We start from the raw sequence: 14,932 nt of genomic DNA, 5'->3' as shown, positions 1-14,932 counted from the left end.
TCCACGTGAGTCCTGGGGGAACTCAAGTCATCAGGCTTGGTAAGGCTGCCAACTATCTTCAAGACCACGTTACTATCCAAACGCTTGCCAGGAGCAGCTACTTAACTTTTGAAGTGTTGCTATCAGCTGGCCCTTTACTTCAGTCAGTCACACATAAGAGCAAACCACTCTGGCGATTTTCCTGGCTCACTGGCCACCCTCAAATGATTGTCAACACATGGGCCATTAGATGTGTGAGTATTCAGTCCAGAAAGGCATCTTAAGACTTCTTGCTGGGATCACTCCTATTACCCAGGATGGTGCTAGGAGCCCGTGAGCAGAACAGAAGCTATGGGAACTGAAGACAGAGAACTAGCTACTTGGGTGATGGAAACTGAAGTGGAACTCTGGGAGGTTAGCTACTGCCCCGGGGGTGAGGGAAACAGCAGGAATGGGTGAGGTCGGTCACCATAGCCACATTCTAGACCTGCTGATGGAGCATCATCTGTGTGGGAGGTACAAAGTAGGTTTGCGCTATGAAGAATGGGGCTGAGGGCTGAGGCGTTGACAGAGTCTCACTGAATCACAGAGGTAATGTGGGCTGAAGCCGGGAGTCTCCTCTTGCAGTGAGTGTTCCATCGCTGGCTTCCACCGGCTGAGCCCCACCAGGTACCATTTGTGCAGGGAGCTTGTCAGCATTCTGTGCACCACAGAGGAGGCAGGAAGGGTGGCTCAGTGGTCTGCGAGCAAAAGACGAGCAAGGGTATGCCCTCCACTAAACCATCCCTGAGCTCCATTGCGACCACAGACCTGACTCTGGGGCCAAGAAGGAGGCTTTCATCTGCCCACCACCGCGCTTCCCGGCAGGAGCTGCTGGGCTTCCTGTGTTCCAGAGACACCACGGGGCTTCTTGTGCCTGCGTGCCTTCTTTCCATACCGCAGCACGCCGGGGGATACCGCTCGAGCCTCTCCGTGTCACCACCAGCCGCTGACAACGAAGGTCCCCGTTCCCAGGACTATCTCCCGGGTGACGTCAAGGGGCTGAGGTCCCAGATCCGTGAGAAGTCACTTCCAAGAGGCGCACGTAGGAGTCCTGCCGCCCCCTGCGCCCTGGTCACGGTCCTGCGGCTCACGCGCGCTCGGACTCCGCATCCCAGATGTTGACTCCAACCGGGGCTGTGCACCAAGCAGCGTGCGGGCTGCGAGCTGTGGAAGTGCACGGGCCGCCAGGATCCAACGTTTAAGCTGGAGCACCGCTCGGCAACCACCCTCGGTGGGGGCCGCCGCCGCGGCCGCCGCTCTGCTTCCCGCGCGGGGAGGCGGAGCGGCCCCGGCGCCGAGAGAAGGCGCAAGCGCGCTTCTGGCGCGGGGAGCGGGGCATGACGGGAGGCGCGCGCTTTTGCCGCTTCCGCGAAGATGGCGGCGCCGTAGTCCGGGCGCGGGGTTCCTGGGGCGCGGGGGAGGCTGCGGTGCGCAGTCCCGGCGCGGCGATGGCGACCCCGGATCAGAAGTCGCCCAACGTTCTGCTGCAGAACCTGTGCTGCCGGATCCTGGGCCGGAGCGAAGGTACGCGTGGCGGGGCTGAGGGCAGTGGAGGCTGGACGCCGTGACCCCCCCCCCCCCCCCTTGGCCGGCCCCGGGGGTAGCTGGTATCCCAGGGCGCGGGGAAAGGGAAGGGGTGCGGCTCGTCGCTGCTCCCGGGGGCCCGGGCCCTGAGCTGCGGTGCCCGCCGGGTCCACACTGCACGGCGGCCCGCAGCTCTGCCTCTGCGCGCTTCCCTCTCTGCTGTCACCTTTGCCGCTGGCGAGGATGCCAGCTTAGAGTGCAAGCCTCGGCGAGGATGCCGGCTTAGAGTGCAAGCCGCGAAGCCAGCTTGAGTGCAAGCCGCGAAGGGCGCGTCTCAGAAGCCGGACCTCAAGGCGCTTCTGCCCACTTTGACCCGCACTGTAGCCGTGGGAGTCAGTCGCGGGCGGCAAAGAGGTCCGGGATCTGGTCTCTTGAAGCTCATTTTGTAAATGAGTCGGGGGGACGCATCATTGAGGGACCGTTTTAGTAGTAATCGACCTGACTGGGTTATTTGCTCCTTAATGCCTCAGGATGTAAGAGAGAGAATTCGCGCAGGTTTTCCAGGAAGACTTTCCACAAAATTGCATTTTAAGAACTGAGAGGGCCTTTTGATCTTTCATAATTTGTAACAACCTATGTAACAACTTGTCAGGGCAGAGAATGAATTTATGTGTGTCACTGCTAAACTATTGACTTAACACGGTTTTTGCTTTAGACCTTGCCGTGTTTTTTATTCATGAAAAAAAAAAAAATCTGTGAAGCCTCGTCGCCCCGGTTATGCCAAAGGAGATGTTCCTACTGTCTAGTGGGGAGGAATGTGACTGGTGTGTTGGTGAACAAGTAGTGTATATAAGTAATAAACGCTGTGGGGAAAAGGTAGGGTGAGCAGACAGAAGGAGCTTAGGGGGAAAATAAGTCTCCAGGAACTGAAGCAGCTGTCCCAGCGATCCAGTGAGAGTGAGGGAGGGTCACTCCAACGTCTGGGGAGAGTGTGAGTTGAGGGGACAGTTTACCTTTCTGATTGAGTGTCCCAGTCATAGGCGAAATCGGGTAGCTAAGGTTTCGAGTTATGACTTACTGCACCATAACATCATTTTTCCTTTATTGCATTGGGTCCAGAAATTTTACCTTTCAGGAAGAACCTCATAGTTATAACTGAATTTTGAAATTATTCATTATGAGTTTCTAAATTTGAATTTTTTTTTTTACATGAAGGCCCCTTTTGATTGATAGACGTTTCACAGCTTACAGGTGATTCTGAGCAAAATTTTGTAGCCTCCCACTCCCCCCATTTATAATTATGTCTGAGTTGGGAGTCACTGGTCTCTGAGATACAGGGTAAAATATTCCATAAAGCTCACTAAAGATGATGCTGTCTTTGCTGTGGATGGAGCTGAGGGTTGCTGAGTGGACTAGGCTCTCTGTCCTCACACACTTGGTTGGAGTTTTGTCCTGGTCTGACAGGTGTGGACGAGCATCTTCTCACGACTTCTCGTTTGGACATTGGGTACCTTCCTAAAACTGTGACTGGTTTTGTTTTCTCCCCAGCATTTGCTTATGTTCTTCCCAAGTTGCTTCATCCACACTTAAGATTTTGAGTGTTCTTTATGTCTCTGGGTACAAGTCCTTTGTTTTGTGTTTTGAAAACTTCCCCCGCGCCCCCAGTATTTTAACTTAATAGTTGTTTTCTTTGCAGAGCAGAAATTTTCATATTTTTAAAAGTTTTTTTTTTTTGAGGTTAAAAAATATTCGTATAGGTATTTTGCTTGCATGTCTCTGTGTGTACCATGTGTATGTACTGTCCGCAGAGAACAGAGGTCAGTGCGGGATCTCCTGGAACTGCAGGTGGTTGTGAGATGCCGTGTAGGTGCTGGGAATTGGATCCTGGTTTTTTGGAAGAGCAATCAGTGTTCTTAACTGTTGAGCCCCCAAATCCTGATGAATTCCAATTTATCCATATCAGAGAGTGGGGAGGGGCAGGGAGCTATCTCAGCAGGTGAAGAGCTTGCTCTACAGTCTCTGGGACCCATGTAAAAGCCTTGCATGGTGGCAATGATTTGTAACAACAGCTCTACTAAGGCAGCATGGGAGGCAGGGACAGGGGGATCATCTGGAAGCTCAAGAACCAGCTAGTCTGGAGTCTGCTGCTGCTCAGTGATAACAGCAAGAGAGACCGCTTCCTCACAAGGTGGGAGGCGAGGACAGACTCCTGAGAGTAGCCCTTTGATTTCTACATGTATGCTGCCCCTCAACTCCATAAATAAGAGAAAAAATATTTTAAAATGACGATTTTGGTGTCATGTGAAGAACTGTTATCAAGTCCAAAATCGTAAAGATTTCTTTCATCTTTTTCCCTAGGAGAGGTTATATTATGTTTTTATGTGTGATAGGAGTTAGATTTTTGTTATATGGTACGAGTTGAGATTCATTTTTGAGTTTACCAAAAGAACCCCTAACCCCAACTGTACTTGTTTCATTCTTGTCTTGAAGACTGAAAGTGTTGAATGGAGCTTTAAGGAATGTTGATAGCATGGGCTGCTCCAGACAGTTTGTGAAGGGGAGGGCCTCATGTCAGTGTGGTTTTCAAAAGCACCCAATGTCTTAGAGTGGTTTAGATTTACAAGAGAACCGTACACACACAGTTCTCATTTGCCCAGCACCATCTCTTCTGGTCTTCGCATCTTGCTTAGTGAGGTGCACTGTCACAGTTAATAATAATAATAATAATAATACATAGGTATTACTGATGCAGACACACAACTCTCATTTCAAAGGGAGTAAGAGGCAATTTATTTTGGAGGCAAACACAAGTGACTATGGTCTGGGAACATAGATTTTGGTTACCCCTAATGCCTTGTCCCAGCATGGTCACAGTTTTATGAAGTTTAGTGACAATAAAATAAAGTCATATGTCAAGGTGCTTTTTGACTATATTGGCGTTATCATCAGGTGGGCAGGTTACAGCAAAGTATGGAGTCTGTTATTGGCCTCAGCTACTATTTGATGACATTCTCATCGTAGAGTTGGTGGAGGCTGGGGTGCTCCACATTTCAAGACTCTTACCTAATAGTCACAAGGATGGATGCTAGGTCAGACACAGAGGTGAACAGTGAATGGCCTTTAAGAGGGCGAAGGATAGATGGCCAAGACAGCTTAGCTCTAGACCGGCAACATCCTACCTGTGTGTAATCACAGAAGTTCTAATTAATCATCTGTAGAGTCTTTAACACAGGGGTGACTTTTCTGGGCATTTCAGTTCACGGTATTGACCAAGCTCTATGCTCTTTTGGCTGCTCAGGTGTGGCTTACTACTTAGGCCTCCTAGCTTGAGGCCTCCCTGTTCTTATTCTTCAGGTCTCCTTGGGCTCCTCCGGGCTTCTTGGGACATTCTTGATTTTTGTTTTTTTGGTGAGCTTGGCAGTTTTGAAATTTAAAGTTTATTTTGTAGACTTGTTTGACATGTTTCCCATGGTTAGATGGGATTCTGTTTGGGGATGAAAACCGTAGAGCGGAAGTACCATTTTCATCGAATGGCGGCCGGCACAGCATGGCTGTCGCTGTTGATGCTGGTCTCGACTGCCTGGCTTGTGTGTCCCCACTCTGGAAGCAGCTCTCCCTCACACTGACCAAGGAGCTCGGCTTTTATCCTTGAGTGGGCGTCTCCACATGAATATTAATATTAGATCTCCTTTCAGGTTTCTGCAGCATTAGTGCCACTCTCCCATCTTACTGTTATTATTTCTTAATGCATACTTTCAGTTTAGTTGTTCTGGGTGATAGATTTTATTGTATAAACTAAGATTATTGACTTCAAGTCTGTCTAGTATGTCATATTTTCATTTCCAAAATTATTTTCAATTTTTAAAATTTTCTTGGGATATGTATTATGAATTGATTGCCTCAAAATATTTGGTGTTCTGGGTAGTTCGGTGTCAATTTGACATATGCTATAGTTGTTTAAGAGGAGGGAACGTTGATTAAAAATGCCTCTATAAGATAGAGCTGTGGGCAAGTCTGTAAAGCACTTTCTTAACTAGTGATTGATGGGGGAGGGCCTAGACCATGGTGGGTGGTGCTGTCCCTGGGCTGGTGGTCCTGGGTTCTATAAGAAAGCAGACTGAGCGCCGGGCGTGGTGGCGCACGCCTTTAATCCCAGCACTTGGGAGGCAGAGGCAGGCGGATCTTTGTGAGTTCGAGGCCAGCCTGGGCTACCAAGTGAGCTCCAGGAAAGGCGCAAAGCTACACAGAGAAACCCTGTCTCGAAAAAACCAAAAAAAAAAAAAAAGAAAGCAGACTGAGCAAGCCATGGGGAGCAAGCCAGTAAGCAGCACTCCTCCATGGCCTCTGTATCAGCTCCTGCCTCCAGGTTCCTACCCTGTTTGAGTTCCTGCCCTGACTTACTTTAATGATGAACAGTGATGTGGAAGTATAAGCTAAATAAACCTTTTTTCCTCACCTTGCTTTTGGTCATGGTGTTTGATCACAGCAATGGAAACCCTAAGATACTTGGTGATTTTTCAGATTTGATACTGATTTCTAGGTTAATTCTGGTAGTGTTGAAAAATATTTGATGGCCAATTGCAGTTACTTAAAAAATCTCTCTCTCTCTCTCTCTCTCTCTCTCTCTCTCTCTCTCTCTCTTCTCTCTCTCTCTTTCTCTCTCTCTGTGTGTGTGTGTGGGAGAGAGAGAGAGAGAGAGAGAGAGAGCGCGAGCGAGAGCGCACACTAGTACACATGTCCATTCATGTATGAGAATGAGAGCACATGCATGTGTGGAGATCAGAGGACAACCTCTGTTCCAGTCCTTGCCTTCCCCTCTTTTTGAAACAGGACCTCTTGTTTGCTTCTGTGTCCACTGACGGGGTTAGTTGGCCCAGAAGCTTCCCTTTTCCCTCCCTTCCTCTTCCTCTCTGTATGCAACTTTGTTTTGTTTTGTGCACTGTCCTCAAATGTCTGATGGTATTTAAGCATGAAGATGGACAGGTGCCATGCTTCTTCGTGGAAGAACTGTTGCGGATCTGGCTGCTTGCCGGGAGCATCACCTGCCCTTGTCTTTCCTCTTGGCTCCTTTAGTCTCTGAGGTCAGCCCCTGACTTTGATCACTACTCTTTGCTGATTTGCTGTGTGCTGTGAAGTTTGCCTGGATGGGGATCAATGGCTGTTAGGAGGACTGGGGTTTGGGCAGGCTTTGGCTCTCCCTCCACATGTGCAGCGCCTTCCCTTGGTATCCATCTGCTGAGAGGATGGCAGATGAGCCTTCCCTTGCTGAGCCTCCCTGGGCTCCTCTAGAGCGAGGAAATACTGGACCAAAGCAAGACTGAAAACCAGCAGAGTAAACTCCAAATTCTGCATCTCCATGTCTGAAGTCAGTGGGCTCTTCAGATCTCCAGCTCCTCTCTGCTTTGTGGACTGCAACACACTTCTTTCTCTTAGACTGCTTCCACTCTCTGTTAGCAGCCTTCCTTGGTTGGTATTCCACAGCTCTGGCGTTTCCAATGTTTTGGGGTCTCCAAGGCAATCTAAGCTTCACCTTCACAGCTTCACATAATGGTCTCTCTAGGTCTGCATTCAGGGACACCCCTGACACATGCCTGGCCGCAGAAGCTCTCCTGAGCTGCAGAGGGAAATTCCACAGTCCTTTCTTCTGTCTTTGACTCTGAAGCCAGAACCACATGGCCGAGGCTGTTCTTCTGCATTCTAGTACTGGAACTTGACCCTCCCTTGTTCAAATAAATTTTTACCAGCTTTCTGTTTTCTGTGGTTTTCTTCACTGTTTGAGCTTTCTTTAATTCCTTTCCACAAGTTGGAAGCTTAACTGGTTGGGGTTTTGCCCCAATATTACCGCTCCCTTTATGTCACTTAGCATCAAGCTTTTCATCTCCTTGAATATTGGACTTAGCTCCATTACACTTCCTGATGCTCCCTTTCTCCTCAAACTGTACGTTTTATATTTTTCTTTGCTCAATGTGCTCCTTTTCTTTGTAAATCTGCGTAAGAGTGTCCACTAATAACCACAAGACACAGTCAATGCTAGATTGTCTTGAAATCTCCTCTGCCAATGCCATTAATCTAAAACTTTTATTTACCCTTAGGCAGATTTTTAGGATGAGGGCAAAAAGCATTCTTTGCCAAAATATTACAAGGATGATCTCTAGGCCACTTACTAATATTCTTCTGAAACCTCTTGAACTGAGCTATCATAATCTTAATTTCTCTCATCACCACTGTCTTCCATGCTCCTACTAGTATGGGCCATTAAGCCTTACTTAAAGATTCAAGTGCTTTCCTAGCCCAAAGTCCGCATTTTGCCAACATTATGGTTAGGCCTGTCACAGCAACACCCCACTACTGGTACCAAATTCTGTCTTAGTCAGTGTTCTAATTGCTGTGAAGAGACACCATGACCATGTCAACTTTTATAAGAGAAAACATTTAATTAGGGCTTGTTTACAGTTTCAGAGGTTTAGTCCATTATCAGCATGGCTGTGTGCAGGCAGACATGGTGTGGGAGAAGGAGCTGAGAGTTCTACATCTGGATCCTCTGGCAGCAGGATGCGCCAGAGCCACTGGGCCTGGCTTGAGCATCTGAAACCTCAAAGTCCCCCCAGTGACACACTTCCTTCACCAAGGCCACACCCCCTAGTCCCTCTCAATTAGTACCACTTTCTAATGACCAGGCTTTCAAATCTGTGAGCTCATGGGGGTCGTTTCTGTTCAGACTAGCACAGAGCATAACATGAGACTTTGAGGACAAAGAGTAGAAGGGTGTGGCTTAAAGTGATATGTTTGTGTCATGTTGGCAAGAGGTGAAATTGTGATCATTAGTTTTAATTATCACCTTGACTCTAGAATCACCTGGAAAGGTAGTCTCGATGAGAGATTGTCCAGGTTGGCCTGCTGGAATGTCAATAGGGAATTATCTTGATTTGTGGGAAGTCCTGCCTGCTGTGGATGCCATCGTTCCGTGGGTCCTGCCACCTGTGGGTGTCTCCATTCCCTGAGTCCTGCCTGCTGTGGGTGCCACCGTTCCCTGGGCAGAGGATCTCAGTTTGTCTGAAAGTAGAGAGAGGGGGCTGGGCTCCTGCACACTATTTTCAGTTCATCACTTTCTTGACTGAATGAATGATATGTGACCAGCTGGTCCACGTTGCAGCCCTTGGACTTCCTTGCAGGGATGGAGTGTAACTTGTGAGTCAGTAAGTCCATCCCTGCTTGAGTTGTCTGTCAGCGTGTGAACCACAGCAACAGAAAGAAAGACCGCTCCCACTCCCCTTCCCTCCTGTCCTTGCAGACATTGGGTCTCCAGTTTGATCATCCCGGAGTGAGCGTCGCATACCCATCGCTCTCCAGCATTTCCCTCTGACTTCTCGTCTGTCTTGGTGAATTTGTGTCCTCCTCATTTAAATGCTTCATTCTGAGTTTTGTGTGTTTCTTTAAGGAAGCAGAGGCAAACCTGTGTTGTAACATAGACTGTAGAAGTGTGCACGTAAACTCTGTCCTTTCTTCTTGGGAGCGGCTCAGAGGTTTTTGACCACGCTTACTTTCTAAGCCCTCGTCTGGGCTGTGCCTTTAATCGCTCCTTTTAAAAGGGCTATCTGCCGGGCGGTGGTGGCGCACGCCTTTAATCCCAGCACTTGGGAGGCAGAGCCAGGCGGATCTCTGTGAGTTCGAGGCCAGCCTGGGCTACCAAGTGAGCTCCAGGAAAGGCGCAAAGCTACACAGAGAAACCCTGTCTCGGAAAACCAAAAAAAAAAAAAAAAAAGGGCTGTCTGTCCAGTTTGGTTTTCCTTCAGGATTCTTCTGTGTCTCTGCTGTCTTCCCATCTTTTCCGGAACACTTTCATTCCGTCGTTGATTTCATTGGCTTTTCTGTCCTTTCAGTTAAGACTGGGAAAGTGGCTTGTTCTCCTGACTTGTGCTCTGCGGATGAAAACTGTCGGGCTGTAACTTGCACCTTTTGCTCACCTTGCAGCTGATGTCGCCCAGCAGTTCCAGTTTGCCGTCAGGGTCATTGGCAGTAACTTTGCTCCGACCGTTGAAAGAGATGAATTCCTAGTGGCTGAGAAGATCAAGAAAGAACGTACGTATTTTTCTTAACTATTACCTGTTGGATTATGAAAATTGTGAAAACTTAAGAATCCCTATGTGACATGGATATGTGCATGCTCATGTGTGTATCTACATATTTGTGTATGCACATGGATATACACATATGTGTGTATGTGTCTGTTTATGGATGTATTCACATGTGAATGCATGTGCATATGTGTGTATGCTTTTCTCAAGCACGTTTTAATCATAGATACTATTAAAATAAGGACAGTTCGATTTTGTCTTGGCATTAAAATTATTGAAATATATTGGAAGTCTATTTTAAATGTGTCATGGCACTGCAATTGAGTTTTAGAATATGAAAGATGAAAGGCCTCGCTGTCCCTTCCTGCCTCTCTGATTTCCAGTGTCTAACATAACAGCTAACCACTCTCTGCGAGGCATCACTGCATCTCCAGTGTTACCGGCACAGTTTCAGTATGTCAGACCTGTGTGAGCATTTTCCTTCTCCTCAGTGGTGGCACCCTGGAGAAGAAGGTTCTCCACTCGTGACACTGGCTTTGGTAGTAGTGGTTGGGTTGGGTGAGGTTGGCTCTGCCGCCCCTCTCAGCCTCTGGAGTGTTTGTGGAGTCTGGGCTCTGAGTGGCAGGCAGTCTTCAGCAATCTGTGGGAGAGCGGTTCTGGTCCTGGGTGGGAGAGTGCTTTGCTGGTGTGCTAGCATGCCGCAGTGGGGGCCTTTCAGTGGGATTGAAAAACCTGCCTTCGATAGTAGCAGCCTCTTCCTATTGGGGCCTACTGATAAACTGCCCAAATGAAGTCGGCTTTGATTTTGTTCCTAAGTCAAACTGCATGGGCCAGTGATCTGTGTGGATGTGATCTTTTGGAGCTGTAACACAGAGCTGAGGAGTGTTGGCTGGTGACAGATCTGAGGCTGTGGCCCCAGAATGATTGGATCTAGTGCCTTTGCCTATTGAGGACTCGAGCAGCGTGGCTCTCTAAGGACCCAGCAGCTAGAATGGCAGCCTTGATGTGACACAGTGGTCATACCTTCAGCATGCACCTGCAGTGGGCACACACACCTTCAGCATGCATCTGCAGTGGTCACACACACCTACAGCATGCACCTGCAGTGGGCACACACCTACAGCATGCACCTGCAGTGGTCACACACACCTACAGCATGCACCTGCAGTGGTCACACACACCTACAGCATGCACCTGCAGTGGGCACACCTTCAGCATGCACCTGCAGTGGGCACACACCTACAGCATGCACCTGCAGTGGTCACACACACCTACAGCATGCACCTGCAGTGGTCACACCTTCAGCATGCGCCTGCAGTGGGCACACACACCTTCAGCATGCACCTGTAGTGGTCACACCTTCAGCATGCACCTGCATTGGGCACACACCTACAGCATGCACCTGCATTGGGCACACACCTACAGCATGCACCTGCATTGGGCACACACCTACAGCATGCACCTGCATTGGGCACACACCTACATCATGCACCTGCAGTGGGCACACACCTACATCGTGCACCTGCAGTGGGCACATACACCTACAATGTGCACCTGCAGTGGGCACACACACCTACAGCATGCACCTGCAGTGGGCACACACACCTACAGCATGCACCTGCAGTGGTCACACACACCTACAGCATGCACCTACAGTGGGCACACACACCTACAACGTGCACCTGCAGTGGGCACACACAAGCAAGTGTCCTTTTGCTCTTCTTGTCTTGAGTGACACTTTCCCTCACTTCCTGTGGTCCTCTTGTCTGTGGCTGTGTTGGCCCGTCACGTATGAGTTCTCAGGCATTTGGAATTTGATTGTGGTTGTTGGCATCTTAGACTATTTGAGTTATAGTCAGTCCATCCTCTAGAACACCACAGGAAATTAATTTTCCATTTGCCATGGCTGACTTCAAGTGTAAGAGACCAGTGAATTTTATTTCGAAACCCCTCACAGCGCGGGCTTGCAGGGGAGCGTTCCGTTAGCCCCTCCTCTCTCACACCAGCAAAGTGGAGTGCACTGAAACTCAGGGCTCTACCTCTGCTCAGCAACTGTGAAGCGAAAACTATGTTTACTTGTAGTAGTTGCTTACTGTATGACTGTGCTATAACTGTTTTCAACCGCACTAAGAGCATCAATTGCTTAATGTCATGGCCGTATTTATTTGGAGTCCATTTCTTTTGTTGTTTTTTGTTTGTTTTTTTCAAGACAATTTTTCTCTGTATAACAGCTCTGGCTGTCCTGGAACTTACTTTGTAGACCAGGCTGGCCTCAAACTCAGACATCTACCTGTCTCCACCTCCGAATGCTGGGATTAAAGGTGTGTGCCACCACCTGGCCATTTCTGTTGTTTTAAAGGTAGTGACTGTGTTACATCTTGCTAGGATTGTTTTTTTTTTTGGGGGGGGGGTTTATTTGTGTTCTGTCTCTCCGTGGTTCACTGTGTCCTCTGTAGGAAGCTGAACAACAGCTGTGGCTGGGATTACATTGTCTCTGTGAATTCATGATTTCCTAGATAGCTCCCCCCCCCCCCCCCGTAGCTGTTAGTCAGTTGATGATAGCTTGCTTGCTTCACTGTGGATCAGTATTTGTAGCCAGACCTCTCTGTGTGCCAGCCTGATAGTCGCCTCCATGTCTTACATGCACAGGGCTAGGTGAGCTGACCAAACTGATAGTGCTCAGAGTCTCCTGGTCCTGTTCTTTGGATTCCTGGGCTCAGGGTTCTTTTCAGCACGTCCCAGGCTGTTAGCACAGAAGAAATGATTTCCTAACATTGACTCTCAGTGTGTGCAGCTAATGGGCTCAATTCTTTTTCTAAATTTTCAGTTATTCGACAAAGGAGAGAAGCAGATGCGGCACTGTTTTCGGAGCTGCACAGAAAGCTTCATTCGCAGGTACAGTGGAAGGTTTGGGGTTCTGTGAATAATGGCTTGGGGATGCTTGGGTGTCCTCGGGTGCTGACTTCTCAAACGCCCCTGTAATCACTAATGGCTTGTAGCTGTAGACAGCGCTTCCTCTTAAGAGGGTCAGTGTCAGAAACCTGTGGTGTGTCCTGTGGGTGGGAATTGGACTCCGGTTGGCACTGCGGTTGCTTTGATGGCATTGCCAGGGGCAGGCATGCTGGTGGATGTGCAGGCCTGTCCCACCACAGCAGAAACTCCATGGCTGATGCAGTTATCTGTGAGAACTCATTTTATTGCTGTAGTGAATAACTAAAGGAGAAAAAGTTTGGAACCCTTTGCAATTAGATACTGATACTTGAAAATTGTCCTAATCTAATATTTTGATAAAGATTTGTCAGCCTCTGTCAAAAAACTCCTTGGACCACAAGGTGAGATTTTGTGATTTCTGATCACCGAGTTCACCCAGCTGTCTCCCTCCTTCTGTAGAGAGGACTAGGGACCCAGAGTTGAACGTTTGCTCCACAGGTCTGTCAGCCTGAGACAGTGCAGAGGGCCCAGGACTGTGGAGTCTGAGCTTGTTCGCGTCCCCCAGTCCTCGCCTCTTTGTGCCCTGAAACGTTTGCCGAGAGCTCCGGTTCCTCAGTGCATTTGACTGCCTGGTTTGCTGCCTTGGGATCCCTCTCGGTCTCGGAGAGTGCTTACCAAGTCAGGATGAGAGCTTGTGTGCAGGCCGTCCCCAGGGAATGCTTTCTTCAGTCTTCCTCCCCGTGAATGGCTTCTGCATTTGAGGTGTGACAAAGGCGTTTAATGCGCTGTGGTTAGGGAGCTTCTTGGCCTTGCTGGGGTTAGCGATAGTTTTCTGCGGCAAAACCTGTGTGTTTGATGCTGTGGCCACTAGGTGGAGGTGCACTTGGGAAACTGACATTTAAGGTTTTTTTCTAAAAGTTTATTTGAAACTCTGTTTATTCCTATGCTTACTTGCTTGCCTATCTGTCTGTCATCTATCTACCTATCATCTGTCTATCTACCTACCTATCTATCATCTGTTTATCATCTGTGTATCTATCTATCTATCTATCTATCTATCTATCTATCTATCTACCTACCTACCTACCTACCTGTCCATTCATCCATCTTTCTATCTACCTATCACCCATCCACCCATCCATCCATCCATCCATCCATCCATCCATCCATCCATCCATCCATCATCTGTTTTGTGAGATAGTCTTTAACTAGGCTGTGCTGAAATTCACTATGTGGCCCATGTTGACCTGGAGCTCACAGCAATCCTCCTGCTTCAGTCTCCCTTGTTCTGGGATTACAGGTCTAAGCTACCTCACCTAGTTCCTAAACATTGTTCTAAATGGTGGCTGGCTTCCCACCATTTAGAACAGTACACAAGTTAGCCCACAAAACCAACCTAGTCGAATTTTTCATTCTGGAGATGAACCATGTTTTCAAACCTATGAGACAGTGGCTTAATACTAAGGCAGGAAGTATGTCCAGATAGTAGCCATTCCATCATTTTGATTTAAAAAAAAAAAAAAATCAGCCCTTCAAAGTACAGAGGTCATCGATACTATTTGTCCTGTTTTCTGATCAGTGAGGGTGTCTCATTTGCTGTGTATGCCACGGGGTGCCCTGGGAGGAAGGGTCCAGGGGCACAGTGTCTTCAGAGCTGGAGCAGGGAGGATCCAGGTGTGGTGGAAGGCACTGGGGTTCCGAGCTGAGTTCAGTGTGGCCCGGAGCAAGGGCAGCGGCTCGTGTGGGGCTGCAGCACAGTGCGCAGCCGGGACTCACGAGACAGGGATAGGCCTGGGCAGCTCCTGTGTGCGTGAGTGTCAGGTGCCAGGGGCGGCTGCCCAGTAAGCTCGCACTCCTCAGACACCGTTGTGTTCGTAGTCCTCCACTTTGGGATGTCGTTTGTCCACACTGAACACCCGGCTGACACCCGGTGCACGAAGCCGGGTGTCTGTGTGAAGGCCCTGGTGGGAATCTGGGGTGGCTGGCTCCGAGGGTCAGCTCTGGTGAGTTCAGCCCTCAGCACCGCGGGCTGGCCTGGCTGCATTCAGTCTTTGTTCTCCCAGGTTGATTGCTTGCTGCCCTCGGGCTTCAGCTGGCACCGGCTGTGGGGCTGGTGAGGCAGCTGGGTGGGGAGGATGGAGACTGAGGGTGACCATGACTCCTGAGCTAAATGGAGCGAGCCTTCCTCCTGTTTCTTGTCTGTGCCCCTGTGTGTCCACACATGTCTGTAGTCAGCCTGCCTCTCCCTTTGGGCTGTCCATCGCCATCATGACTCCCCGCAGCAGTCCTTGTCTCTGCCTCCACCGACTGTGGAAGCCGGCGGCCAGGTTCCGGTCTGAGCCTCCCTCAGCACTGCGAATCTGTCTGCTCTCGGTTCCTTG

The 14,932-nt window shown here is 49.1% G+C and overlaps 1 protein-coding gene across 1 annotated transcript in view; it reads left to right on the top strand.

Annotated features, from left to right (window-relative positions):
* The first annotated feature begins 1,369 nt into the window (after positions 1-1,369).
* Positions 1,370-14,932, top strand: part of Tubgcp3 (tubulin gamma complex associated protein 3) — a 59,022-nt gene continuing 45,459 nt past the window's right edge. Inside the window, exons 1-3 of the mRNA XM_028881296.2 lie at positions 1,370-1,545; positions 9,517-9,624; positions 12,448-12,515. Coding sequence (XP_028737129.1) covers positions 1,470-1,545; positions 9,517-9,624; positions 12,448-12,515 — 252 coding nt within the window. The 5' untranslated portion in view covers positions 1,370-1,469. The remainder of the gene's footprint in view (positions 1,546-9,516; positions 9,625-12,447; positions 12,516-14,932) is intronic.

The sequence above is a fragment of the Peromyscus leucopus genome, chromosome 17, assembly GCF_004664715.2.
Source record: "Peromyscus leucopus breed LL Stock chromosome 17, UCI_PerLeu_2.1, whole genome shotgun sequence".
In the NCBI taxonomy this organism is placed as follows: domain Eukaryota; kingdom Metazoa; phylum Chordata; class Mammalia; order Rodentia; family Cricetidae; genus Peromyscus; species Peromyscus leucopus.
This window is presented reverse-complemented; position numbering and strand designations above follow the sequence as displayed.